Source organism: Myotis lucifugus, unplaced genomic scaffold (assembly GCF_000147115.1).
Source record: "Myotis lucifugus unplaced genomic scaffold, Myoluc2.0 scaffold_455, whole genome shotgun sequence".
In the NCBI taxonomy this organism is placed as follows: domain Eukaryota; kingdom Metazoa; phylum Chordata; class Mammalia; order Chiroptera; family Vespertilionidae; genus Myotis; species Myotis lucifugus.
The window spans coordinates 458,281-485,199 of NW_005871503.1; the positions used below are offsets into that span (position 1 = coordinate 458,281).

Consider the following 26,919-nt stretch of genomic DNA (forward strand, 5'->3'; position numbering starts at 1 on the left):
TTATAGAACTGTTGAACATCGGAGATCGATACACGGTCGTCTATAATCCGCGAATTCCACTAGTTACACTAAGGTTAAAAAACTTCATAATATTAGACTGATCTACTACGTAACTTTATTAATGCAAGCAAGTACTACCTACGCACCGAATATACTGTCAACATGAAACAGACACCAGTACCAACACGAGAACTACACATACATAAGATGTCAACACAGCTTCACGGATAAACTGCAGTCTCCCGCCCTATTTACACAACATCCTTTCCCCCCATACACACCCTCATATTTTGCATCACATAAAGACCTACCCCCAACATCTCCTCACACCCCCAAGCCCTCCCTCCATACAACACCCACTCCCCCACACACATACCCCAATTCCTTCTATTACTGTGAGTCAATATGAACCTACAGCAGTGTTAAAGCTCTTGGCCATTTTGAAGGTGGCAGGTGCCTAAGCAAGCTCAGGGTCCCCTCTCTGCCTGCTCAGAGATGGGGCGAGACCTGACACAAACCCCTTCTGTGCTCAGGGGCTGCTGCCTGAAGGCCCACAGCTCAGATGAAGCATCTAACTGAGACCAGGCCATTTTTCACTGCTTCCCCCTCCTTTCTGGGATGTTTTCCCAGAAGCTAAGTATGGAAGCAAGAGCCCAAGGTTGCTGACAGGACATACAGCAGGAGCAAGGGCACCAAGTTTCTGGAAAGATTTAGTAACCAAACATCTGGGAGGCAAAAAAACAAAACAAAATCAGTTCCAGGCTAGCTAGCTCCCTACTGGAGGACTTTGGATATCAGAGTGACCTATAAAAACAGAGCAAAACTATTCAGAAAATTAAGAAATAATGCCCTGAGAATGTAAAATGGTGTAGCTGGTACAGAAACAAACAAACAAACCACACAGTATAGTGGTTCCTCAAAAAATTAAAAATAGAATTATTACATGATCCAGCAATTCTACTGCTGGCTATATACCCAAAAAGTATTAAAAGCAGAGACTCAAACAGACATGTGTACACCCCTATTTATAGCAACATTATTCACAATAGCCAAGAGATATATTATAGACTGAGTTATGACTCTCCTAAGTTCATATGCTGAAGCTCTAACCCCCAAGTGACTGCATTTGTAGATGGGCCTTTAAAGAGAGAACTAAGGTAAAATTAGGTCCTAAGGGTTCAATATGACTGGGGTTCTTGTTGGAGAGGTGTTTTTTTTTTGGGGGGGGGGGGAGAGAGAGACAGACAGACCAGGGAAGCACAGGCACAGAAGAAAGACCATATTAGGACACAATGAGGAGGTAGCCTACAGTTTCAGATTGAAAAGATGAATAAAATTCTGGAGATAGATGGTGGTGATGGGTACACAACAAAGTGAATTACTTAAGACCACTGAACTATATGGTTAAAATGGGCCTGATGGGTGTGGCTCAGTAGTTGAGCATCAACCTATGAACCAGGTCATAGTTCGATTCCCAGTTGAAGCACATGCCCAAGTTGTGGGCTGGATCCCTTGCAGGGGGCATGCAAGAGGCAGCCAGTAGATGATTCTCTCTCATTATTGATGTTTATATCTTTCTCTCCATTCCTCTCTCTGAAATCAATAAAATCATATTTTTTTAAAAAGTTAAAATGGTATATATATATATATATGTATATATATATATATATGAAAGAAAGAAGAAAGGCCAGTCCCTCCCTACAATCAGAAGGAGGATGTGGAACAAACTGAACTAACTGAGCCGCCTCTCTTAAGCTCCAGTTGCTCCTGTATACAAAGCAGAAGAGGACATGACCTTCACACAGAGCCAGAGGCCCTGTCAGTTCTCCTACATACTATGCATCTGACTGTGGGCAAGCACCTTGGTTATTCTAAGCCTTATTTCTTCATCTGTAAAAAGATGTAATAACAATAGTGATAACAGCACCTGCTCTAAGAATTAAATGAGGGCAAGCATGGAGAACACTTTGCACAACACCAGCGTGTGGCAAACTCTCAAGGACTGGACACGGTGGTTATTATACATATCTCCAAACCCCAGACGTGCTGGGCAGAGCCAAACTCTGCTCCAACTCTAAGGCCTTGACTCATCCCTTTACCTTCCAGGGCCTCACTTTCTGCATCTGTCTAGTAAGGAGCCAAGACTAGGTGACTTCTAAATATCCTTCCAGCTTTAAAGGAGAGAAAGACTGATGTGCACCTATCCTGAAGATCTGGCACAAAATCAGTGCTTAGGCAGTGTTTGTGGAACTGAACCAACTATTCATGCAACACAAACAGCAAGTAATTCATGGCATAGCAGTATGACAGCTCACATTCAGAAGATTCTAAACTCCCACAGAGAGTGATAAATAATGTGGAGACTCCATAATGGCTAAAAGTAGTAATGGGCTGTTGTCACCCATCTTCCTCCCCCACCCCCACCCCCCTGTACTCATATGGAAGCAGAAATGAGACTCTAAGCTTCAAAGGAGATGTTTACCTAGCTGGTTTATTCCTCTGAGATACTAAATAGGAGTAAGCTTAAAAGAATGGGGAAGGGGAAAAAAAGTCAACTAGAACAGGAGAGAGAAGATGAGGGTCTTGAGGGACAAGAAGATGCCACATAGAAGGCTAAACATTAACTGTGATAAAATGAGGACAAGATGGCAGAATGTAAGAAAATCTGAAGACCATCTGTTACTGATGATCTCCTTCACCACACCTATGACCTATGACCTGAGAACAACCTGACGTTTCTCAGCAAATAGAGGGTGGGGACTCGAACACTCTGTGTGGGATGGGGTCATAAAGGGATAGATCCCAGGACGGGGGCCTTTACCTATGAGCAATCCATACCACTGTCACATACATGTCCTGCTAGTGGGTGAGGAAGTCATGCCACCAGAGCTGAACCACAAAGAGCCACCGGTGAGAAGGCCCATGGGCAGTGTGTACCATGCAGGCAAGGGCCATGCCCCCTGCAGATGTCATACCAGTACACCGCTCCCTGGCTCCGGCAGCTTCCAAAATACAGAGAGCTGCACTAGGATGTGGAGTATGAAACTGATGTTAGCCTCTTCCCTGTGGGACTTACAGTCTAGTGGGGAGACAGTTAATATACAGGCAAACGAATCAAATGATAAGGACAGTTATTAGTGTCATAAGGCTATGCAGGAAAGAAACAATAAACCCAGGGAAAGACGAGTAAGCAGTTCTGAGATCATGCCTAACTTAGCTACTTTTCATGCACGAATATGGTTTCCCCCTACAGAAAAACAAAGGGCAGTAAATCCCTGTGGTCCTAATGCTACCCCATTCTAGCCCTTCACTTCCTAGGACCTCCAACTCCCTGTGAAGCTATCGCCAGCCCATCCCTGGGGGCCACCCTGCTACTGCTTTTCCAGAGTTAGTGGCAATGTCTCCCTGAATGGGTTTCTAGGATCTGCAGGGAAATTGAGCAAAGGTTGATGGATCCTAGTCTAAAGAGCAACAAGTATCTCTGCTTCCCCAACGCTCCCATCTGGTTACGAAAGAAGCCAGAGAGCAGTCCATATAACCTAGATGTGGTTTTCTAAAAGCTACTTTTTCTCTTTTACATAATGGAAAATATGCTGCTTGTTTTAGAAAATACTCCACTCATTTTCTCTCCTCTACAATTACCAGGTCCCGCTTTAATTGGGTTGAAATGGAGAACACCCACACAGGCTGATGGTTAAGTGCTATTTTCGGGTGCCCTGGTCTGCAATTCACCAGTTGCAGAGCAGGGTCAACTTCTCATTTCTATGAAGAGGTTAGTGGCCCTCTCCCATCCCTTTATCTATCCAAAAACTGTATACAGATTCTCTATGGTGATAGGAAGCAAACTCAAATTGGGAATCAGCTCAAATTTGGGAATACAATGTGGTCTCTGAATATCTCCATGTCTATTTACCACTTTTCTTCCCTGAGTTTTTATGTTTTCTGTGCATATTCCCCTAACACACACACACACACACACACACCCTTGCTTTCAACCTCCTCCCTGCCCCAACCTCCCCAAGCCCAATTCAGCTGTCATTGCTTCACAGTCAAATTTCCATCAAATTCTAGAGCCAGTTCTGATTACCTTATCTAAACAGGGCCCCCAATTTCTTTGTTACTGCCTTGTTTATTTCCTTCCTAATGTTCACTATAATACGTCACTTTTATTTGCCTACTTGTTTATTGGCTCTTTCCAGCTCCAGAAGGGCTGGAACCATGCCTCCATTGTGCACTGCTGGACCCAGCACAATGAGTAGGACAGGAGGCAACCAATAAAGAGACTGCCACTGTATATCAGTTTGTTTTCCTGGACCCTTTAGGCAGTACAGTACTTGGGAGGCTCTTCTGAATATCCAAATTCAAGACCCCTGCTACCGTGGTTCGGGAATTTAAAAACACTTATAAATCACTGGGGAGTTTGTTAAAGATGTGCACTCCCAGCCAGGAATCACCCCGAGACTTGGATTCTGTGGTTTGGGGCAGGGTCATTTAGGTGCAGGAAGTCCAAGGTCTGCACTTTTGAGAAATATTTCGCTAATCCCTAGGGCCTCGACCCATTCGAAATATTGCCTTGCTTGACTGCTTAGCTCCACCTTTCCCAGGGACAATAGTGAGGGAGTGGCTCTAGGGTCTAGCCTAGGGCTGACCTGTGGCAGGGCCACAAACAAGTCCCAGCCTGGAAGTCAGAGCTCTCCTAGCATAATTAAGCCTGACCTTGTAGCCCTCCCTAATTCCTTCCTAAGTAGTTAATGGGCTGAGGGAGGTGCAGCAAGTGTTGCCAAAGCAATAACATTTGTATACATGTTAATCTACCCTTGTTTTAATCCTATATAATAAAAGAGAAACATGTAAATTGACCATCCCTTCACTATGCTCACCAGCCAATCAGGAGTGAGTATGCAAATTAACCCAACAAAAATGGAGGGCTAATTTGCATACACAGGTGCTGGGCGGAGAGCAGAGTGGGAGAGCCAGCGGAAAGTGGGGCGGCTTGGGGAAATTGGCTCCCTAAGCCACCAGACAGAGAGCAGAGAGGGAGAGCTGGTGGCTTGGAGGACCTGGCAGAGTGGGAGGCCGTGGGACAGAAACAGAACAGGAAGGGAAAACCAAGATCATGGGGAGCACCAGGAATTCTGGGAATAGTAGTTTTGGTGGCAGCCCCAGGACTGGAAGCAGAAGCCCAGAGTGTGGGAAGCACCAGGAATGCTGGGAATCATAGTTCTGGTGGCAGACGGATCTCCTAGACACTAGAGCAAAGTAAGCCTGGAGCAAGTTACTGTTGCGGTGGGGGATGGAGGGAAAGCAAAGGTGAGAGACATAAGTAAAATCAGAGTGTCTAAGAAAAATTAAAGGGAAGATATCCTAAAACTTCCAGGAAATCTCCAATGAAGCAAAGAACAAAAAATGCCTCTATTATTCTGTGAGCAACAAACCAAACTGAGTTGGGGTCTCAAACAATTTGCTCATATGATTACAAAGACAGACAGAAACTCCCAGATTGGAGAGGGCTCCCCTGAGGTCTCCCAGATTGGAGAGGGTGCAGGTCGGGCTGAGGGACCCCCACACCCCCCAGTGCACGAATGTCATGCACCAGGCCTCTAGTCAGACTATAAAATAAAGCATCGGCTTGAAGGCTGGGTTTCTGTGTCCTCATCCAGGCATGGGAGATGAGCCCCAGCTGTATTCTCTTATCTGTCTTTTCTTCAATCCTTCACCGCCCTTCCTCAGGTTCACCCTTGGCCTTGCAGCACAAATAGCTTTTCCTTGACCCTCAGCTCTCTGACATCCTCATTTGCCTCCTGCCTCAATCTCTCCTTAGGAGCTGGAGTTGCTTATGTCCCAGCATGCTTTGCAGCCAATTCTAACTGAAGGATGACACACCTGGCTCAGCCCATCCCAGTTTCCTCTGTGTGGGATGGTTCTGTAATACCCAAAGGAGAAACTCAATGTAAAAGAACAAGCTATCACTTCAAGTAGCCTCTGTTGACAAGAAGACCCAAGTCCTAATGTAGTGCTAGCAGCACTTACACAAAACCAATACCACCACACACTATAACCAAAACCAAATTATTTCAACCTGGGAAGGGGGATTCCTATGCTTAGCTCGACGTCATCATGATATCCTCAGTCAGTTCACTTTATTAAATAAACAACAAAAACAGGATGTTTGAGAGAAAATAATAGTTTTGTGAACTAAAAAATATTTAATTCAGGACTGTTTCTAGAGAAGACCTTGATTTTCTAAGAGTAGAATGGGCTTTAATTGTTTCTCTTTGCAGTTTTAGTACTTAAACTATCCCCCCAAAAAAGGTATTAAGATAGACAAACCCCTAACAAACCATTTTTTTTCCAGAACATCAATTATATCCTACAGGCTAAGTGCACTAATCTAGTCTGTGTTGTAGCACATATAATTATTATTTGTAGCTACTTAAGTTCCAATTTTTTTGGCCCTATTATTCTGTTTGAAAACTACACTTAATAAAATGTTTGTACATTAGAGGGTCCACTGGGGCTTTTAATCCCAACTCTACCATTGGCTCATTTTGTATTGATTTGGGGAAAAACATCCAAGTATGCTGGCCTGTAGACCCCTTTTTCTCTCATGAGACTACTGTAAGTTCTAAAATTGAATGGATATTAGAAATTAATAACCATCCCACTGGAAAATGAAGTAAAGTACCTACCTATGCCTCTAAAGATGGCAGGTCACCCTGGAAAGCTTTAGCCATTCTCTCAAATACTAGTATTTTTGTTAGAAAGCAAGAAAATTAAGCTTTTGCTTGCCTTAAAATCTGAGTGTTACAGCTCTAAGAAAACCAACAGTGTTCTAAAAAGGGTAAGAGATACCAACACGAGCAAGGCCAGGCTCTGGGATATGAGCTGATGTGTGTCACTCACTATAAATCCCCGAAAAGTGGGAATGATAAATTTAATTCTTCTACTGCAGTCCCCACACACCCCACCCCAGCACCAAACCTGGAGTTGGATACACAGTTGCTTCTCAGTAAATAACGTTGAAAGAAAAAATATTCAAAAAATCAGTTTTCAGGCAAAATTTTGGTCTTATGACTGGCAGAAATATTTTTTAAAAGCTGGCAGGGGTTGGGGGGTGCAGAATCCTATATAATAAAAGCCTAATATGCTAAGTGTGCAGTTGTCCACTCAACCAAAGCACAATATGCTAATGATATGCTAAGGTCACTCAACCGCTCGCTATTATGTGCACTAACCACCAGGGGGCAGATGCTCTGACCAGTAGGTTAGCTTGCTGCTGGGGTCCGGCCAGATGGGACTGAATGAGATAGGCTGGACATGCCCTGGAGCCCCATGCAGTCCCTCCTCAGCTGGCCAAACTTCCCCATCCCTCTCCGGCCCCAATTGTGCACTGGTGGGGTCCCTCGGCCTGGCCTGCGCCCTCTCACAATCTGGGACCCCTCAGGGGATGTCAGAGAGCCAGTTGGTTTCGACCCGATCCCACTCAATGCAGGATCTGCCCCCTGGTGGTCAGTGCACTCCCACAGGGGGAGTGCCGCTCAGCCAGAAGCTGGGCTCATGGCTGGCGAGCGCGACGGTGGTGGCAGGAGCCTCTCCTGCTTCCATGGCAGTGCTAAGGGGAAGCAGGCCTAAGCTGTCAGTTGGACATCCCCTGAGGGCTCCCGGACTGCCAGAGGGCACAGGCCAGGCTGAGGTACCCCACCCCCTGGCAAGTGTACGAATTTCGTGCACTGGGCCTCTAATCTACACTAATAAAAGAGAAAGATGCAAACTGACCATACCTTCGCGATGCCCACCAGCCAATCAGGAGTGAGTATGCAAATCAACTCAACAAAGATGATGGGCTAATTTGCATACACAGGCGCCAAGCGGCCCGGGGCGGGATGGGACGCTTGCATCATTGCCATGGCGATGCAGGCATTCCACACCGCCCCAGCCACTCTGGGCCTCTGGGCAGCATGGGAAGGCGGGAAGGCAGGAAGGCGGCTTCGGAAGGAGTGAAGGCGGTGCCAGCAGCCAGGGGAAGGAAGGCCCATTCTTGCACGAATCTTCGTGCATCGGGCCTCTAGTATATTATAAAAGCTGTCAGCTTCCTATTTTGCCAAGTTACAACAAGTGGGAAAATAAACAAATAAAAAAAACCCATTTCATTACACAATGACATTTTAAAGAACATTCTCTAAATTAAAGAGTTTTTAGTAGACATTAGCTTCATGGAAAACTCACTACATGGTTCTTTTCTCCTTTAACTACAACACAGGCTGACTCCTGGGAGCCACTGAACTAGATACAGCTGCTTCCAGCCTTCCATGAGGGAGGCAGGAAATTAGTAGTGTGAAGAAGATTAAAAGAAGAGGGTGAAGAAGATTAAATGACAGAGTGAGAGACAAGGAAAAGAATTGAGATGCCATAGAAGAAAGAGCAAAGGCCAACAGGACAAAGCTACAGTGGAGTGTGGGACCCGGGGAATGCTGGTAGGCAAAGGCAAACACAGGTGGGTCAGCATTGGTTAAGTCTTGCCACAACTTCTCTGTCCAGCCCAACACCTCTCAAGTTTCTCCAAGTTAATTCTCAGACAAGGAAAAATATGGGCAGCTGCTGGCATAGCTTATGCCTTTTCTGCCAATGCCACTCTAAGGATTCCCTGGCCAATGAGGCCTACAGACCTGACTCCCCTGGAAACAAGAAGCCAGACTGGATAGTTGCCTCTGAATGATGGGCCAGGATAAACCAGGCCTGGAAATAGCTCAGAGTTTCTTTGCTGTGCAGTTCATTCAATTGGAAATTAAAACTAGGGTTCACACCATCACCATATTGGCCAAGGGATGTCCTCACAAACAGTGACAAGAAAACTTGGCTTAAACTAAATGAGTCACAGGACACCATTTCAACTTCCAGCTGAGTAAGAAATAGGGAAGTAAGGTGACATTATCTCAGCTCAGAAAACCACACCAGAAAAAATGCCAAATGGCATCCTGCAGTGTCCAGCAGACAGGAAAATTACCTTGGATATTTTGTTTCCAGAGACCAGTATTATGCAGCCCAGCATTCATTCATCCACCTTCTGATAACAGTACTCCCAGAACCAAAATGGGAAGTGTGGTCTATGTCTAGCCAATCTAGCCAAACCCCAAGGTCATGGTGACTGGGTCAAAAAGGGGCTATATTCCCCAAGCCAAGAAAATGAGACTTATCTATGGAACTTTTCAAAGCTAAAAAGAAGGACTTCCACTGTAGAGTAGGCAGAATCCTAAAGATATCCCCCAAGATAACTATACCCAGGTATTCAATCAAACATTAGTAGATGCTGCCATGAAGGGATTTTGCAGATATAATTGAAGCTTTAACTCAATTGACCAAGAATACAGAGAATTTGGGTGGGCCTGACCCAATCAGGTAAACCCTTTAAAAGCAGAGAGTTCCTTCCAGTTGGTGGAAACTAGACATCATCTGAGAGATTCAGCGCACTGAAGGATTTAGTGTTGCTGGCCCAAAGGCGAAAGGATCCATGTGAGGAAGAATATGGGCAACCTCTAGAACAGTGATGGCGAACCTTTTGAGTTCGGCGTGTCAGCATTTTGAAAAACCCTAACTTAACTCTGGTGCCGTGTCACACATAGAAATTTTTTGATATTTGCAACCATAGTAAAACAAAGACTTATATTTTTGATATTTATTTTATATATTTAAATGCCATTTAACAAAGAAAAATCAACCAAAAAAATGAGTTTGCGTGTCACCTCTGACACGCGTGTCATAGGTTTGCCATCACTGCTCTAGAAGCTGAGAGATGCCTCCAGCTGACGACCAACGAGGAAATGGGGATCACACTCCTACAACTTCAAGGAAATACATTCAGGCAACAACATGAATGGGCTTGGACATGGATTCTTCTCCCAAACCTCCAGATAACAGTCCATTGCAGCCAATGCCTTAATTTCAGTCTTGTGCGACCTTGAACAAAGACTGCAATGGAGTCTGCCCAAGTTTATGACCTATATTACTGTGAACTGATAAATGGGTGTTTGTAGCTTCTAAACTTTTTTGGTAATTTGTTACAGTGATAGAAAACTTATACACACTGGAATTACCAGCTGTAAGAATAATGTGTCCCTAGAGAGAGGCTGACCTAAAGATAAAGTCCATATAGGGAGGCAGAGTCAAGAGATGGCATCTATACAAGTCTTTAATCCCTGGATCTAGCCATGCATGGAGCCTATTCCAATCCTAACGTTTCAGCTGTGTGAATCAACAATATCCTGTCATTTATTAAAGCCAGGGTGACTTCACTTTCAGTCACAAGGGAAAAAAATCCCTGATGCAGGGAAAAAAAGAATCCTCAATCAATCCTAAACTAAGGCCCAACCATATAGCCTGGGTTTGCATTTCAATAGAAAAATACAGCTGCCTAGTCTATAAAAACAATGCCTTTCAGCATACTCAGGACTATCAAAGGACTAAAAATAGCTCTTTCTGGAACTTCTTTCTTTTTTTCCCCCCAAAAAAAATTAAAAAAATTTTTAGGGAGAAACACATTCTTGAACCAAACAGCAAGTATCATCTTGAAATGTGATATGGCCTGATGCCAAAATATATGCTAAAACCATGCCTGGTAATAAAAAGACAATCAAATCCTTCACATGGAGATACACATAGACACATGCATATAGGCTCAAAAGGGGGCACCAGAAATATGTAAATTGGTCTATTTTTAATAAAATTAAATTTTAAAGGATTCTTCATAAACTTTAAAGAGGAAGGTATTTTTTTAATGTTAAAGCTAATGTTGAGCTATTTTGACCAGCATATTTCAAAAAATAAGGGGTAACAGTAGCATGTGAAGGAAAATAAATTTTTCATATTGATTTTAGGTAAATAATCTTTCATAGTTACCTAAATAAAAACAGATGTCCCCTTCACATAGAATAAGAACCATGATAAAAAAATTAAACATTTAACTTGTTATTGATGTTAGGTCATTATTGAGCATTTGTTGGTTTAACTGGTTACCAAGGGAAATGGTGTTTCTATGCCAACTTTTCTCTTGAGGGAGCAATGGAACTAGAATTTTCTCCAACTTCAGCAACCATTTCATTTTCCTACTCCACACCTCACAGAGTTAGAAAGGTGGTAGCAGGGTGGGAAGGATGGGTTAGCATTACCCTTTTGACTCTCACTGCTAAGTCCATCAATTTCTTCTCCCTATAAAAGGCAATGTCTTCTTCTCCTATCCCATGACCTGGATGCATATGATGCAGTGACTTCCATTTAGGTTGGTTTCTTCCTCTCCATCAGTGGCCCTTTCTATATTCAGTTACTTCAACATCAGGCTGATAAACATGCTAATATCTGGCCCCATAATTCCTCAGTCCCTTCAATTATAACACCATTTCCACTTAATTATGGCTGGCCATTTCAGCAGGTTGACAAACTTCCAGGATCTCAAAACTTCTAAGAACAACCTCTATCCATTCTCTCTCTTCCTCTCAACTCTGAAAGTAAACTTATTCTATCCTCTTAATTATGGTAAAGTTCTAGATTTCTCTGTTCTAATGATTAATCATTCCACTTAGAGTCTTTGTTAGTTAGTGGGAACCATACATCTCCATAGTTTGATTCTGGGGGCGCACACACACACACACACAAAACAAACAAACAAAAAGTATTTCCCTCAATTACCCCCTAAAACTTAGCTACTTTAAAATCCTCACATTAGAGCTAGACTTATTCTGAGCAAAAGACTGGTGTAACTTTCGTTTATTTTCCCATTACAAAGTTGAGTATCTGCTTCATTGTGCTTGACATACCTCTTAGGTAAACTTATTAAGCCATTGCAAACTTTTAAAAATATATTTATAAACTGACTCCTTAGGCCTAGAGAGAATAAACTGTAGATTGGTCTATGTCAGCATAAGACAGTTTCATAGCCAGCAAGCCTCAAAAAGAAAGGGAAGAAGAAATCCATAGAAGGGCAACCAAAACCACATTTGTCTTTTAGGGCCAGCTGCCTTGTGGCTGACCTTACCTCTAGGATCGTTAAAATTCCAGGTAAAATGTGAATGGAAACAAACTCTTATTCACACAGCAGAAACTTTCTTTATACAAAGGTTAAGTGCAGAATAGCTTCAAAATATCTATCAGTTAAGAAAATAAAATATATTTCCTGAGCACATAAGTCATGGACATTTTTTTAAGGTGCCCATTTCCTTCTGTAGGATGATGACAGAAGAGTTGGGCAAGTATAATGGCAGAACTAGACAGAAGGTCCAAATTGATCCAAAGTTTCAGTCTGTTTCTTAGGAGGACTCTACTGTTTCAGGACCTCAGTCAGCTTCAATTCTTCACCTAGGATCACATGCCCCACCCCGGCCCCCTCTCATAAGATTGATAAGCATGTCAAGCACATGTGTCACTTTTATAGTACTATTTAGTATTCACTCCCCAAAACTGGCCTCAGGTGCCTGCCCTTGAGGAGGCCTTATCCCAGAGTAACCCTGGGACAACTCACCTCATTCCATCCCTGATGGAAACCTATGACTAAATTCTATAAGCAATGGGAAAATGGGGGTAAGGGGTTCAATAATTGTTCAAACTGAAATTCAAAACTTCCTGCCCCAATTTTACAAATGAAAAACTAAAGGAGCTGATAATGGTGCTTTATGAAATGCAATCTGGGAGGTGGAAAAAAAGTACTTTGAGACAAGTTTTCTCAGGATATGGAAGATCCATTAATTTTCTTTATACATCTGTTATTTTTCTTATTTGGAACTGAAACTAGGAATGGAATCTATTAGGATGTGGAAAGGGAAAACAATGTTTTTCTTTCATTTTTGTCCTTCAATAACTTTTTGATCTATCGAATGCTTATTAATTACATGGACTTGGGGAAATAACTAAAACCAAGGATTAAGGTGGATGAGACATTGACAGATCTCAAGTCTAGAATATTTTTCAATCAGGATATAGGAGACACCACAAATAAAATCTCCTGATACCTCAGAGGCAGAGTCTGACAGCTCAGGTCAATGGCAGTTTTTCAGAAACCAACTCCTATAGCATAGTCCCAAAGACACCAAAACTCATCAAATAGAGACACAAGTTGTATTAAGGTACCCAAGGTCAAAAACTTGGAGCTTGAGACTAGCAGAAGAAACATGAGACTAGCAGAAATCAAATCTATACACAAGCCAAGTAAAAACAAGAAGTGAGTTTTTTAGTTCACTGGGAAAATATGGGGGACACAGACAAAGTCAAATGCTCATATGTAGATATGCTACACCATGAATCAATCTTAGTGGGTATAGGAGACCTTGGGGTTAATCAATCTTAGTGGGTATAGGAGACCTCTGGAACCAAACTAAGCTGAGCTCTATCTATTATTCAGAAGGTAGAAGTGAAATACAGAGTGAAATTTTGGGAAAATATAAGGCACATATGTAGGATTTCAAATCATTATTATTTAGGGTCTGGAAAATATTTTGGGACCATGCTTCATGAGAGGTTCAAGAAACTCTTTTGGCTTTAGACTTGCAAGTTGGAGCAGAGAAGGAGAGCAAATATGGAACTGGTGGGTTGCTTTTAGAGAAATGGAAGTCTGGGGGTGGGAGTAAAGAAATAAAGAACAATGAAGAGAGCTAACATAAAAAACAATTCTACCTTACATTTCCATTTAGAGATGGAAGGAATACTCCAATAAAAAGTCAGCTGTGCAAGGAGACCAAGAAACAGTTAATGAAAAAAAAAAAGAACTACAATCAGTAACAACTGATCATAATTGTCAAAAATTGGAAACAACCATACAAGGGGTTACAACAAGGAGAATAAAAACTAAAAGTACATGCCAAACACTTACAATTCTCAAAAACTTAATACTGAGTAAATGAAACCAGACACAAAAGAGTACACAGAGTCTGTTTCTAAAAAGCTCAAAAATAAACAAAACAAACCTATGTCAGTGGGAAGAGCAGTTATCCTGATAGGAGAGCAGTGAATGGAAGGAACTACAAAGGGCTGTCTGGGGTGCTAATACAGTGGGGCCTTGACTTACGAGTTTAATTCGTTCCATGACGGAGCTCGTAACTCAAATTACTCGTATGTCAAATCATAAAGTGAACGAGTGAGACACGTGATGCTGGGCTGATGTTGTGGCGTTCACTGTGACGTTCGCTGCGCCAACTAGCAGTGGGGTATCTGAAGCTGGCTCGTAACCCGAATTTTAGCTCGCAACTCAAAGCAAAAATCAGCCGAGAGACGGCTCGTATCTCAAAAAACTCCTTAGTCGGGACACTCATAAGTCAAGGCCCCACTGTATGTTCTATTTCTTGATCTAGGGCAGTGATGGCGAACCTTTTGAGCTCGGCATGTCAGCATTTTGAAAAACCCTAACTTAACTCTGGTGCCGTGTCACATATAGAAATTTTTTGATATTTGCAACCATAGTAAAACAAAGACTTATATTTTTGATATTTATTTTTTATATTTAAATGCCATTTAACAAAGAAAAATCAACCAAAAAAATGAGTTTGCGTGTCACCTCTGACATGAGTGTCATAGGTTCGCCATCACTGATCTAGGGACTTGTTATGTACTTTGTGAGAATTCATCCAGCTGTGACTTACAGTATACACACTTCTATGTCTTTTCTATTTCCATTAAAAATATTAAAGCATGTTTCCCACCTGTATCCTTTAGGACTCGGTTGCCTAAAGAAATGTTATTATGGGGTTCTTTCATAAAAGAGTGGTTTCCGTAAGTTTGGGAAATGGTGGGAAAGATGCAGTTAAATATATTTCTACTGTATAGGAGGTCTCCATCAATAAGTCTGAACACATGGTCTGGACCCACTCATGATGCCTTCCACAAGCTTTTCTAAGGTTTCCTCCTGTCCCCAAATTTCAGTCACAACAGAAACTTCATGAAAAGATGAGGGCCTGCACACACAATTTACCCCGATTGGAACAAAGCCACTCTGAGCACACACTCACTGTTATTGATCTGTCTGGATCAGCATCACCCCTTTTCCATGGAAGAGTGCACATTTAAAACATGGCACTGACTGCTCCTTTGGCTGCATGTCTCCATTTAGCATTCTTGTACCCATGGAATGCCAGAGCAATGAGCTGGCACATACCATGTAATTTGCAAATACAATAGTGAAGCAATACAGAAAAGCCTATTTTCTAATAGCGCTTTTTGCAATTATCAAGTGATCTCATGGGTTTCCAGCTCACAAACCAGTTTCTCCCAAATAATGGGAACTTATCACAAGTTGACTCTTACAACCACCTCATTTTTCTAGTCATTTGTGTCAAAGCAAAGCATCATTTCTTTACAACCAGCACTTTGCTTGTTCACAGTGGGGCAAAAAGCTGTGTTCACTGATTCAGATTTTTGCCTCTTTTCTCTTAAATTCTTTTCCACTATTGCTACCATGAATGAGATTGTGGAATTTGAAGGCTGTCTCCAGGCACAAAGAAATAACAAGCAGTGTTCTGTATTGTTATCTTTAGGAGATTTCCACAACTTTAGTAATTTATTTAACTTGATTCAATCAGGCAGCTAAGTTCTACAGTTTAAAAATATCACCTAACGTCAGTCCATTACTTTTTTCCTCTTTGGAAGGGGAAGAGAGATGCATCTTTCAATGACAAATGAAAAATTTGCCTGAAGCCCATCATTTCTCTTCCTGGCATCTGAACATCAAGTCTTTTCATTATTTTTGTTATGATCCTAATCAGATATACCACCCACTGCTCCTTAATTATACAATGAGGACAAGAACAACTAGGCAGTATTACACACCAATGTCCTAAGCCAAGGCATTCATAACAGAGATCCCACTTTTAATACACTGATTTCCAACAGAAGAATTAAATTATACATTTCAAAGAAAATCTAGAACAAGCGTATTAACACTGCGATGTCCAGTTTGGTGGGAAACCATTTGGGTTGGAAAAGATGGTTTCATTGTCTCAAAACACACTAAGGCCATGTTGCAAGCACCACACTAACTCATGTTCCATGGATAAATAGCAAGCATGATTATATTTGAGACCGCAAAAGCTGTTAGAATAATGAGAGATAAGAAATCAAATTAAGAGAAAAATTTTACAAATGTAACTGTCAAAGCCATGGCTATCCAATCCTGAAGCAAAGTTGAAAAGAGTATAATGAAATGACTGCTGGACTTGGTTCAGATCCAAGACATAGTGAGCAGCCCTACAAATAATATTTTAAATGTGTCTGCTCCAGAGCAAGGAATAACATTACCCAAAGAAGGACAAAGGAAACAAGTTCACTTAAGAGCAAAAATACTTAAAAGTTTTTATCAGAGAGAATTCCTAGGCCTAGGAAAAAGAGTAAGAGCTTTCATAATTGGCTAATTCATATTTCTGCAACCAACAATGATTGCACCTACCTCATTCAAGTCCCGCTGAGTTTCACAAGCATCCTTTGGCAAAATGGCAGCCCTCTGGTCTATTCTATAAAATACAAAGAAGAATTATTTCAATTTAATTTAAAGTTGGCGGCTACAGATCTGTCATACCGGTTAGAAACCTTCAGTGGTACCCCACTGCCCATAGAAAAAATTCCAGACTCCTTAGAAAAAATTCCAGACTCCTTATAATGGTCTGCAACACATTACAGTGTTTGAATCCTGCCAGCCTCCCTGGCTCCACCTCCTATCATGCTCATCCTTGTCCCCTATACTCTAGCCTCTCTGGTTCCCTGTTCAAACCTTCACCCTTGCTGTCCCAGAAGGCTCTTCCCGCAGATCTTCATAGAGCAGTGGTTCTCAACCTTGGCTGCACACTAGAATCACCTGGGAATCATTTTAAAATCCTGATTTCTGGGCCTCCACCTCCAGAAATTCTGTTTCTTTGTTACTAATGTTGTGGCCCCACCCCATAACAAAGAAACAGAATTTCCAGTGGATGAGGCCCAGAAATCAGGATTTTAAAAAGATTCCCAGGTGATTCTAATGTGCAGCCAAAGTTGAGAACCACTGTCATAGAGGGACTCTTCTCAGCACGGAATGTGATCTGATACAATTGTTACAAAATGACACATTTTGTTCACTGCAAACAGCTTTTGGAAATTTCGGCCTCTCAGCTATCACAATAAATGGTATAGCAATTGCTGGGTAATATGGTGAAGCTGGCTTTTGCCACTACAGAGTTAACAATAGAAGAAAAAGAACTTGAAACAGGCAGATCTACTCTATTGTTTTTGTGGGATTTTTTTTGTTTGTTTGGGTTCTGGGGTGTTTTTTAGTTTAAAAATAAAAAACCAACTCCACAACTGGTAGATGCTCAACTCCAACTCATGATTCATCAAATACTATGGTCCAATGGCATCTATTATATAACATTCAAGTTTTTCTGCAGCAGTTTGCAGACTATTACATAATAACCTTAGTAAATGACAGTTATTATTCACATTAAAATGTCTGCTATCTTAATGAATGAAAGATTTACTCAGTGTTAAGTCATTTATAAAAAGATTTATTTGGGGACATAATTATTTACAGTTGTTGTTGATCTGCCTGAAGAAAGCATACATGTCCTCTAAATGATTTCTAAAAGTCAGGATGCACATTTAGAAATGCCACAAGCCTCACTTTGAAATAGTTTTAAGAATGCAGGGTTCTTTCAGTCCACAGGCATTGCTAACTGTGCAAACAATTTATTTCTAATGAGAAAGGTAAAGAGATGGTCAAACAAAATTGTAAAGGTCATGCTGATGTCTCCCATGTCTGCACAAGCCAGTACGTCCCTCCCGAGTGTGGTAGAAGGCTAAGGGTTCCAACCAGGAGCTCGGAGAGAGAGCGTTCAAGTGAGAAAGCGAGGATGTAAGGAAGAAGACCTCTGGCACACCCATCCTATGCCCATCAAGTCTCTGAGCCACAAACACAGTGATTTCAGGGCTTCAGAAAATACAAAGCAGTCTTTCCTGAAAAATGGGGGAAACCCTCCTAGGGATAGGGATTAACTTCTTCTACCCTGTAATATCTAAAACGCTGCATGGCTCATAATTTCTTTGTAATTTACAGTGGTTCTCAAATTGTGTTTCTATAAATTATGGTAGCACCAGAAAAATGAAGTGTTGTTCTTTAATAGAAACAATATTTGTTTTTTTAAATATATTTTTAGTGATTTCAGAGAGGAAGGGAGAGAGAGAAAGAGATGGAAACATCAATGATGAGAACCATCAATCAGCTGCCTCCTGCACACCCCACACTGGGGATGGAGCCCGCAACCTGGGCATATGCCCTGACCAGGAATCGAATGGTGACTTCCTGGCTCATAGGTTGATGCTCAACCACTGAGTCATGCTGGCTGGGCAATATTTATGTTTTCAAGCAGAAATTTCTCTAGGTCTTTGGTGCCAACAGATGGTAAAATAAATGCACAAGTAGTGAACATTAATGGGAGAAAGCAGATATAGTCTTGGTTTTAAAAATATAGTATGGCTTGGCCAGAGTGGTTCAGTTAGTTTTGCATCATCCTGTGCAATGAAAGGTTGCCGGTTTGATTCCTGATCAAGACACATACCTGGGTTGCTGGTAACGGATTGATGTTTCTCTCTCTCAGATCAATGTTTTTTTCTCTCACTCTCTATTTCTCTTGCTTCCCCTCTCTAAGCATGTCCTTGGATGAAGCTTAAAAATAAATAAAATTAAAATATACTATTCATTGTTGAGATGCACAGACTAGCCTACAAGTAATATACTCACATGATCTTCCAAAAAAATTCTCATAACCTCCAGATCAAGCTTGAGAATTGTGGTCTAAGTATAAAAGGTGCTTTAATTTATTAATCATTGGAGTATCTCCTAAGTGCCTGGTACATTGTTGAGGACTAATAATCAGTAAGCTGCATTTATGCCTTAGGAGTCTTACAATTAGTGGAATCTTAAGCAGAGCACAAAACTAACATTCAGCCTTGATGCTATTTCAGTAAATCAGGGATCAGCACACAGGAGCTGGTGTTTGAATGGTGGAGAGGAACTGGAGAGGTAGAGACAGGTCAGAGATACGTTTCCAAAGATAAAAATAATCAAGACATCCTGGGTGTGGATTCAAACTATAAAGTACAAGAAACTGAGTAATCAAAATTATTCCAAAGTCTTGAGCCGGTGTGACAAGAAAAATGACATGTGGTTTTCCTAATGGAGATATGAAAGTATGTAATTTTGGTGAGGAGCAGGCATAAAGACAGGTAATTCATGAGTTTAGATTTAGATATTCAAAGCTTGAGGTGAGGCTAAAATAGGGAACTGAAAATACCTAACCAAGGCTCACCCTAGGATGGGGCGCTCTACAGTGTGTTCAGCAGAGTGAGAGTGGTGACCGTCACAGCGATGAGCAATCACAGGTTCTACATCGGTTTTTCCCTATTGTGTGGCCAGAGCTCAGCATCGTGACTGCCACATAGTCTTTCGGATGGATGGATAAATGAAGAAACAGAAGAACCAGATCTCAGAATGACTTCTCCATCTACCACTTAGGAGGGATGTGTACCCACGGGCAAGATATTAACATCTCTAAGCCTCATTTTCCTCATCTGTAAAGTGAAGATAATAATAACAACTACTCATGGGCAATTCATTGTGGGAAGGACAGTTCATGAATAATGTTTGTTACTACTGTGAGCTACATTAAATAACACGTGCATTCTACAATCATATATAAAATACCATAATGATAATTATACATTTTATTAGTAACAGTAATGGAAGCCTATGAATGAATACGCTGAAAGAGATAAAAGCTGGGACATCCTTCCTCAGGACCACTAACCAGGTTTCTGAAAGTGGCCAGTTATGGGACAGAAGAAAGAAGAGCCATGAAGAAAATGGACACATCACTAAGGAGGTAAAAAGCTAAACAGGATGGCACTCTAAATGCTGAAGAGAAAGAAGTTACGGGAAAGAAGAGTGTCAAGAAGAACCGAACAGTTCACCAGCCCTCACCATGCCAGGCTGGGACTGCCAGGCAGTTTACCTATCTTATTTTGTTTCATCCTCATGGTAACTATATGAGATTAGGCTTATAATACCCCTAACTCTGTGCCAGGTACCACTGAAGGTGTCGGGAATAAAACAGCGAATAAAAAAAAGTTTCTACCCTCATGGAATGTATATTCTTGTAGAAGGAGAAAGAACCCCAAAAAATAAACCAGTGATCTTTGGTGCACCAGATGCTAATGTGGAGAAAAAGAAGGAAAGACAAGGAGAACAGCACGCACAGAAGGACTGTCCAAGCTCACACTGCTAGAAAATCTCCATGTAGAAATAAGAGAGTATGGACTGCAAAAGACAAAGGTCATGGCAGAAGAGGAAATGGAAACAAAAGCTTCTCACTGGAGAAGTTCAGCAACGACAAGCGAACTGAAACAGTAGCTAGGTATCTCAAATTCCTTTCTTTTAAGATCTTTAAAGATACTGCCTGGGCCATTTACAATCCTGGCTAGAAGCTGGCCTCAGCTCAAAACTGGATCACAGTGTTTCAACTCCCTCCAATTCTCTTTCCTCCCTTTGCCCAAAACAACAACGAAAATAGATCAAATACGTCTCTATCAAATGCATGCTTCTGGAGAGGGCAATGGTGAGTAGGGCAGTCAGAGGTCTCTGCCAACTTCAATACATCCCTGCACCCAGCCCAAAGTCCGGCAATGGGAAATGCGTGGACTCCTCAGAGCCCGATTATGGCTCTCAGTACTGATCAGAATGCAATGCCTTCAAACAACTCCACCATCACCACCATTATTGTTACCACCACCATTATCACCCCACCATCACTATCCCCATCACCACCCCACTGCTGTCCCACTGTGCCACCACATCACTGCTGCCAGCACCATGAGGTAATTCAAAATAAAAGCACTTCTCAGCAGAGAAACACAAAACTGAATTGTTTGCTGATATTAAAAGAGCTTCTTGCTGGATTCTGTGACTGCAAAATTATGGCTAGCTGATTGAGGTGCAACTTTTCTAAAAACCTTCGGTGTTCCCACATTGCTAGAGCCCTAAAGCATGTGCTGAGCCAGCCTGCAGGGTCAGCCTGCAGTGGCCTTCCCCCAGGAGGTGGACTGGAATTCAAAATAGCACAACGCACAAAGCATGGAAACATTTTTCTTGGCCTAAGAATAATGTCAAACCACAGATGTGATAATTTGTGAAGAAGCAGTATTCAGCATAGGATTTTTGATTTATAGCAACATTTCAACTATCCATAATTAAGTCGGCAGATGAGAGTGTTCCCTAAGTCGGTGAAAGGCTTCCCCAACTGCTCGTGGAAGACATCTGAGTTATCTAACACTTTCCTCTCCCTCAAACCCAAGAGTCAATTTATTACCAAGTCCTTTAATTTCTTATCCCAAATAACCTTTGCATCTGTCCTCTCCCCACCACCTTAGGCCAAGCCACCATCATCTATCCTCTGGACTGCCTCCCTGTGTCTCCCTACTTCTCTACCCTCCCCACATCATCCCATACAACAACCATGACACTACCTTTCTGTACTGCACTTACAATAAAGACTAAAATTCTTAAAGTAAATTATGACATCCTGAAGGTTTAGCATTTGTTCATATCTTCAACCTCAGTTCCCATCAGTCTCCCTCTCTGTGCTCCCACTACACTGCATTCCTTCAGTTCTGTGGACACACCGTGCCCCTTTCCACCTCAGGCCTTTGTATATGCTCTTCCTGTGCCCTCAATGCTCTCCCCTCTCCACTTTCCCTCCTAATGACCCCATTCATCCCTTAGATACCTATCAGCCAACCAGGTTTCCCTTTTATACGTCTTACTGTATTCTGATCCTCGACATCTGCTGTGTGCCATGTCTTAGTCTCTAAATATGTATTTGTATAATCATTTGACTTGTCTCTTATGAGTCTTGCTTAACATTTATTCTAGGGCTAATCCTTGTATCTGGCACATAGTAGGAACTCACATGTGGGCAGCTACCAATTCTAATATATGCCTGAATATGTACAATGATCATGATAAAACTCATGCTCCCTCCTCCAAGTGTAGCATGCCAACAGGACTGACAGGAGGGATGGCTCTCATTCCTACAAGCAGATGCATTTCTTCCACAAGGAGACCTGCTGAGGATTACCAAGTGTCTTTCCAACCCACACTTAGAAAACCTGGGCAGAAAGAGTAAGAGGAGAGTATCCAACACACTTTTCAGTGTGCTTCATAGAGTCAGAACCTGAAAGCCAGACAGCGCCTCCCGTGAATCACATTATAAGAGTTCTAGATAATCTACTATAGTAAATTGAGCCTCTATATTAGAAAGTCTGCATTAGAAAGCAACACAGGAAACACTAATGTATACCCGGATGACTGTCAGGAGGCTGTATGACTATGGTTTCCTGAAACTCTTTTGAAAACAAAAGGTATATCCCAAGAGGACAACCCTCTGAGCAAAACATTCTTTATGAACAAACAATAGCTCTATATGCAGACACAGACAAGAGGCCAATTAATTCCAGTAATATTATTAGTAACAATAACAATCCTCAATGCCAGTAAATATAAAGTTTATTTCTCCAGGGAGTTTAAGCTGTATTAAAGGCATTCTCTTACTGGTTTTCCCCCAAATTTCTATGCTAAAGGAATGAGATTAAATATTGGGCAGCCAACTTCAAAAATAAAGAAACTAAGGCACAGAGTTTAAAATAACTCTCAAAGAGACCACTAGCAGAAAACAGAACTAGAAGTCAATACATGTTCACGAACTGACTTTCCAACCCAATGCATGTACTTGTACAGGTCAATGAACTCCCTTAGAGGGGACTTGGGTGTCATGGCCAGAGGCAGAACACTGATCCTTAATACAAGCCCTCCCAGTAGCTAGAGCCCAAGCCCCACCCTCACCTCCCACCTTATACTTCTCTGAAGATTAGAATCAACCTGTTTTATTAAAAACAGATTCCTAGGCCCCACACTCACTGAAACAGTTTCCAGAGGAGTAGTCTGGTAACATATATTTAACAAGCGTCCCAGGAGATTCCTAATTGGGAAATATTAGCCCAAAGGTCTAGGTCACTGATGGCGAACCTATGATACGCGTGTCAGAGGTGACAAGCGAACTCATTTTTTTGGTTGATTTTTCTTTGTTAAATGGCATTTAAATATATAAAATAAATATCAAAAATATAAATCTTTGTTTTACTATGGTTTCAAATATCAAAAAATTTCTATATGTGACATGGCACCAGAGTTAAGTTAGGGTTTTTCAAAATGCTGACACGCCGAGCTCAAAAGGTTCGCCATCACTGGTCTAGGTGCAACAACCTGGGAAGGGACCAATGGCTAAAAAACACAGGTGAGGGACTTCTGTGAGGACAGAGTAACCTGGGTGTTTCTGGCCTGGCCTTTCAGGGGACACATTTCAGAAGAGGAAAGTGCTGTGTCCTTGGGGACACTATGAGAAACTCCAAACACAAAGCAGCCCAGCTGCATTGAAATAAATACCTCTCCTCACCTTGGTGGGCTGGGAACGGAGCCCAGAAACAGTCAGAACCACTCCAATGCCCAGAGGATGGGTGAGCTAGTGCGTCAGACAACGAGGCCAGCGTCAGGATCGGCAGAGGGAAGGAGGAGGAGGAGACATATGTATCGTTCAAAATACCCCGTGAACCAGGAAGGAAGAGTTTGGGAAGAGATGTCGAGGACAGGGAATTCAGTGGGAGCTGAGATCCTAATAATACTTTTTGATCAATAATAATGATAGCAGCACCTGGCCTGCTGAGCAGGAAACAAAAGCACTTTGCTCATATCATCTCATTTACTGCATTCATTTAATAAGTGATTATTAGACACCTGCTCCCTGTGCCAGGCAGGGCTGAGCCCAGGAGGCCCAGTGGTCGTAGCAGGTGCTGCAGCTCTGCAGACAGTTCTGCTCACTCACATTATCCCCCTCAAGCACCTGCCAAGTCTCTTCACTTTCAACCTCAAGGATTTTGTGAGGCAGAGCTGGCTCCCTCCACCTGGAAGTGTGGGAGAGCTACTTCCCCCAGGGGCAACAGAAGGAGGAATGTATGGATAAACACTGCAGCCCCCAATTTTCAGAGGGATACATCTGAGAACTTTCTACAAAGTTCCTGAGAGAGGCCTCAGAGCACTAATTCCAGTCACCGGAAGTGTTCAGTTACACACCTGCTGTCAGCTCTTCCTCCTCCTGTGTTCCTGCTTCCTGGGGTCACCTCCCTGTATCCAAGGCCTCCTATGAGGCTCTCTTGTCTGTAAGAAAGTGAGCAATGTAACTAAGTAGACATAATCCTTGTCTCTCCGGAGTTTACAGTCAGGGACAGAGAAAAAAATAACACACAAATGAAGAATTAGTTCAGGTGCAGACACAGTGAAGGGTATAAGGGTTCACAAGTAATTGGGGGGGTGGCTAACTTGAATGACATGAATATTTGATGAATATTAAAGACTTATGGCACTGGGCACTGTGATATTACATCTGACACTCGGCCTCCCAACACTAACTTTTAAAGTCATAAATCAGGATAGCTCAACAAACAAGAGAACTTTAAAAAAGCACAGAGGACTTGGGTAGGCATTAATATTAAGCCTAAATGCTATGTGTTCCTCGTAAAAGTTTTCCTTCTTTCCCAAAAGGGAAAAGTCATGAGTCATCTATCTTCACCTGTCACATTCCTGCCTCCTTCATTGCCACCATCTCCTCCCACAAGGGGGATGCTTTCGCCTGCAAGATGTCTCCCCACAACACACGATACTTAGAGTGGTCTTTTAAATATGTAATCTGAGCATGCCATTCCCATTAAAACCTCCAATGGCTTCTCTTTGAACTTAAAATCCGAAATCCACACCCTGGCTACCAGGCCCTGTGCAGCCCGGCCACTGCTGACCTTTCTGACACACATTCTCTCCTCAGTGCAGTATACTCCAGCCTGACAGACCTTGGTCTGTGTCCTGAACAAGCAGCACCTCTGTGCCTGCTATTCCCAGAGCACATATGTTAGGATTCCCATTATTATTTATTTAGAAGCAAACAACAAGTGCTATACATGCTTCAACACAAAGCTGTCCTTACCAATATGGTCTTGGCACAAGATCAATAAAACCTGGGTCAGTGTCTATCTGAGGGGCAAGGGAGGATTAATGATCAGAGAGGCAAATCCACAGAATAAAACACTCAAACAAAGAAGAGGTATCTAGGACAGAAGTTCTGGTTTTAAGCATCATCTGACCCTATAAAAGTCACCTTTAATATTTGTTTTCTGATCCCAACTGATTCAAACCATAAAAGCCACAGGTACCACTGAAAATGCCTTGTTTCCTTCAGTTAACAAATATTAAAAATAAATCCATTCTCTCCTAACACTCCTGTTTACCTCAAATTGAGATAATAGTTCAAAAAAAAAACACCCAAAAAATAAAATTACATCATATGATTACAGAGATTTTAAGAAATATATTAGGGTTCCATAGCCTGAATAGTATACTATTTTTTTACTGATAAATAATTTCTTAATTTACAAACTTAATATGGGCTCAATGGGGGAAATTTTGGAAATCAAAAAGAATCTTTTTAAATCACCCACTGTCATCCCACCTGAAAGTAACCACCAATAAAATGTTGATTTGTGTCTCTCCAATATATGTTTCTGTACATAATTATATAGTAAGCAAAAATAGAATCACACCCCAGCTGGGTGGCTCAGTTGGTTGGAGCGTCATCTCATGCACCAAAAGGTTGTGGGTTCAATTCCTGGTCATGGTACATATAGGGACAGCCGATGGATGTGTTCCCTTCCCCTCCCCTCTCCCATTCTCTCCATCTCTCCTTTCCTCTTCCTCTCCCCCTAAAGTCAATAAAAATATCCTCAGATGAGGATTATTTTTAAAAAATGGAATCAAATACCATAATGTAACTACATTTTTCCCCATGTATAAATAGATCATGAACATGTACCTATGTTAATACTCTCCTAACACATAGTTTTAGTAATCCATCATGCAGACTGGCATTTCTCAAGGGGGGGGTACACCCCTAGAAATTTAGAAAATTTGGAGACTATCTGTGATTGGCTCAGAGGCTGGGGGTGTCTGCTAGCATTTGGTAGACTAGAACCAAAGCTGCCAGACCCCTAAGATATGTGGGGCAGTCCTACACAACAAGGAATTGCTCCACATCCCACATGACTTCCAAGTATCCTCTGGGAATGTTAGAACCAGAGGCACTTTAGCCTCAGCACAGTCTGAACCAGAAAACTATGAGGGCTGGTAGATGAAATAGAAATATCTAGAATACACAAGTAGAGAGGAGGGAATTGGAATGACTCATCTCAAAGGTTCCATCCTGAGCCACTATCCTATGGTTTCACCACATACAGAACTCCAGACACGATTTTCTACCTAGTTCTCTCAAAGTTATCAATTATCCATTATATTCCTATCTTCTTCCATGGTCAAATAACTGGGAAATTTATATCCAAGGTTTTGTGTTGGTAAACATCAATTACAATGCCTAGACAGCTTTTCCCCTTAAGCACAAACCAAAAAAACTATTATGGATGTACTTAAAAATATTTTTAGACAATCGACATGGTGGCAGAGTAGGTGGAAGTTACACTCACCTGCTCCCAGGACTAAACCAGAATTACAAGTAAATTATAGAACAATCAACATAAAGTATCAAAGAAGACTAGCTGAACAGAAGTCTTATAACAAGGATTTATAGAATAAGTCACATTGAGATCGGTAGGAAGGGTACAGACATGAAATGGGCTGACCCCACATTGACATGCATCAGTTGAAAATCTGGAGGGATCTCAGTTGCAAAGGTCCCCTCTAAGGAGCAAGAGGCCTCAATTCTATGCCATCACCCCAGCCCAGTATCAGTCAGGAAGAGGAGCTCATATTATCTGGCT

General features: G+C 41.9%; 1 protein-coding gene across 3 annotated transcripts in view; it reads right to left on the reverse strand.

The window, feature by feature from the left end:
- Positions 1 to 26,919, reverse strand: part of FAM13C (family with sequence similarity 13 member C) — a 129,231-nt gene that overhangs the window by 40,142 nt on the left and 62,170 nt on the right. For all 3 annotated transcript variants that reach the window (XM_006103034.3, XM_023744371.1, XM_006103033.3), the window contains one exon: positions 16,418 to 16,481. In XM_006103034.3, the coding sequence (XP_006103096.1) occupies positions 16,418 to 16,481 (64 nt within the window). The remainder of the gene's footprint in view (positions 1 to 16,417; positions 16,482 to 26,919) is intronic.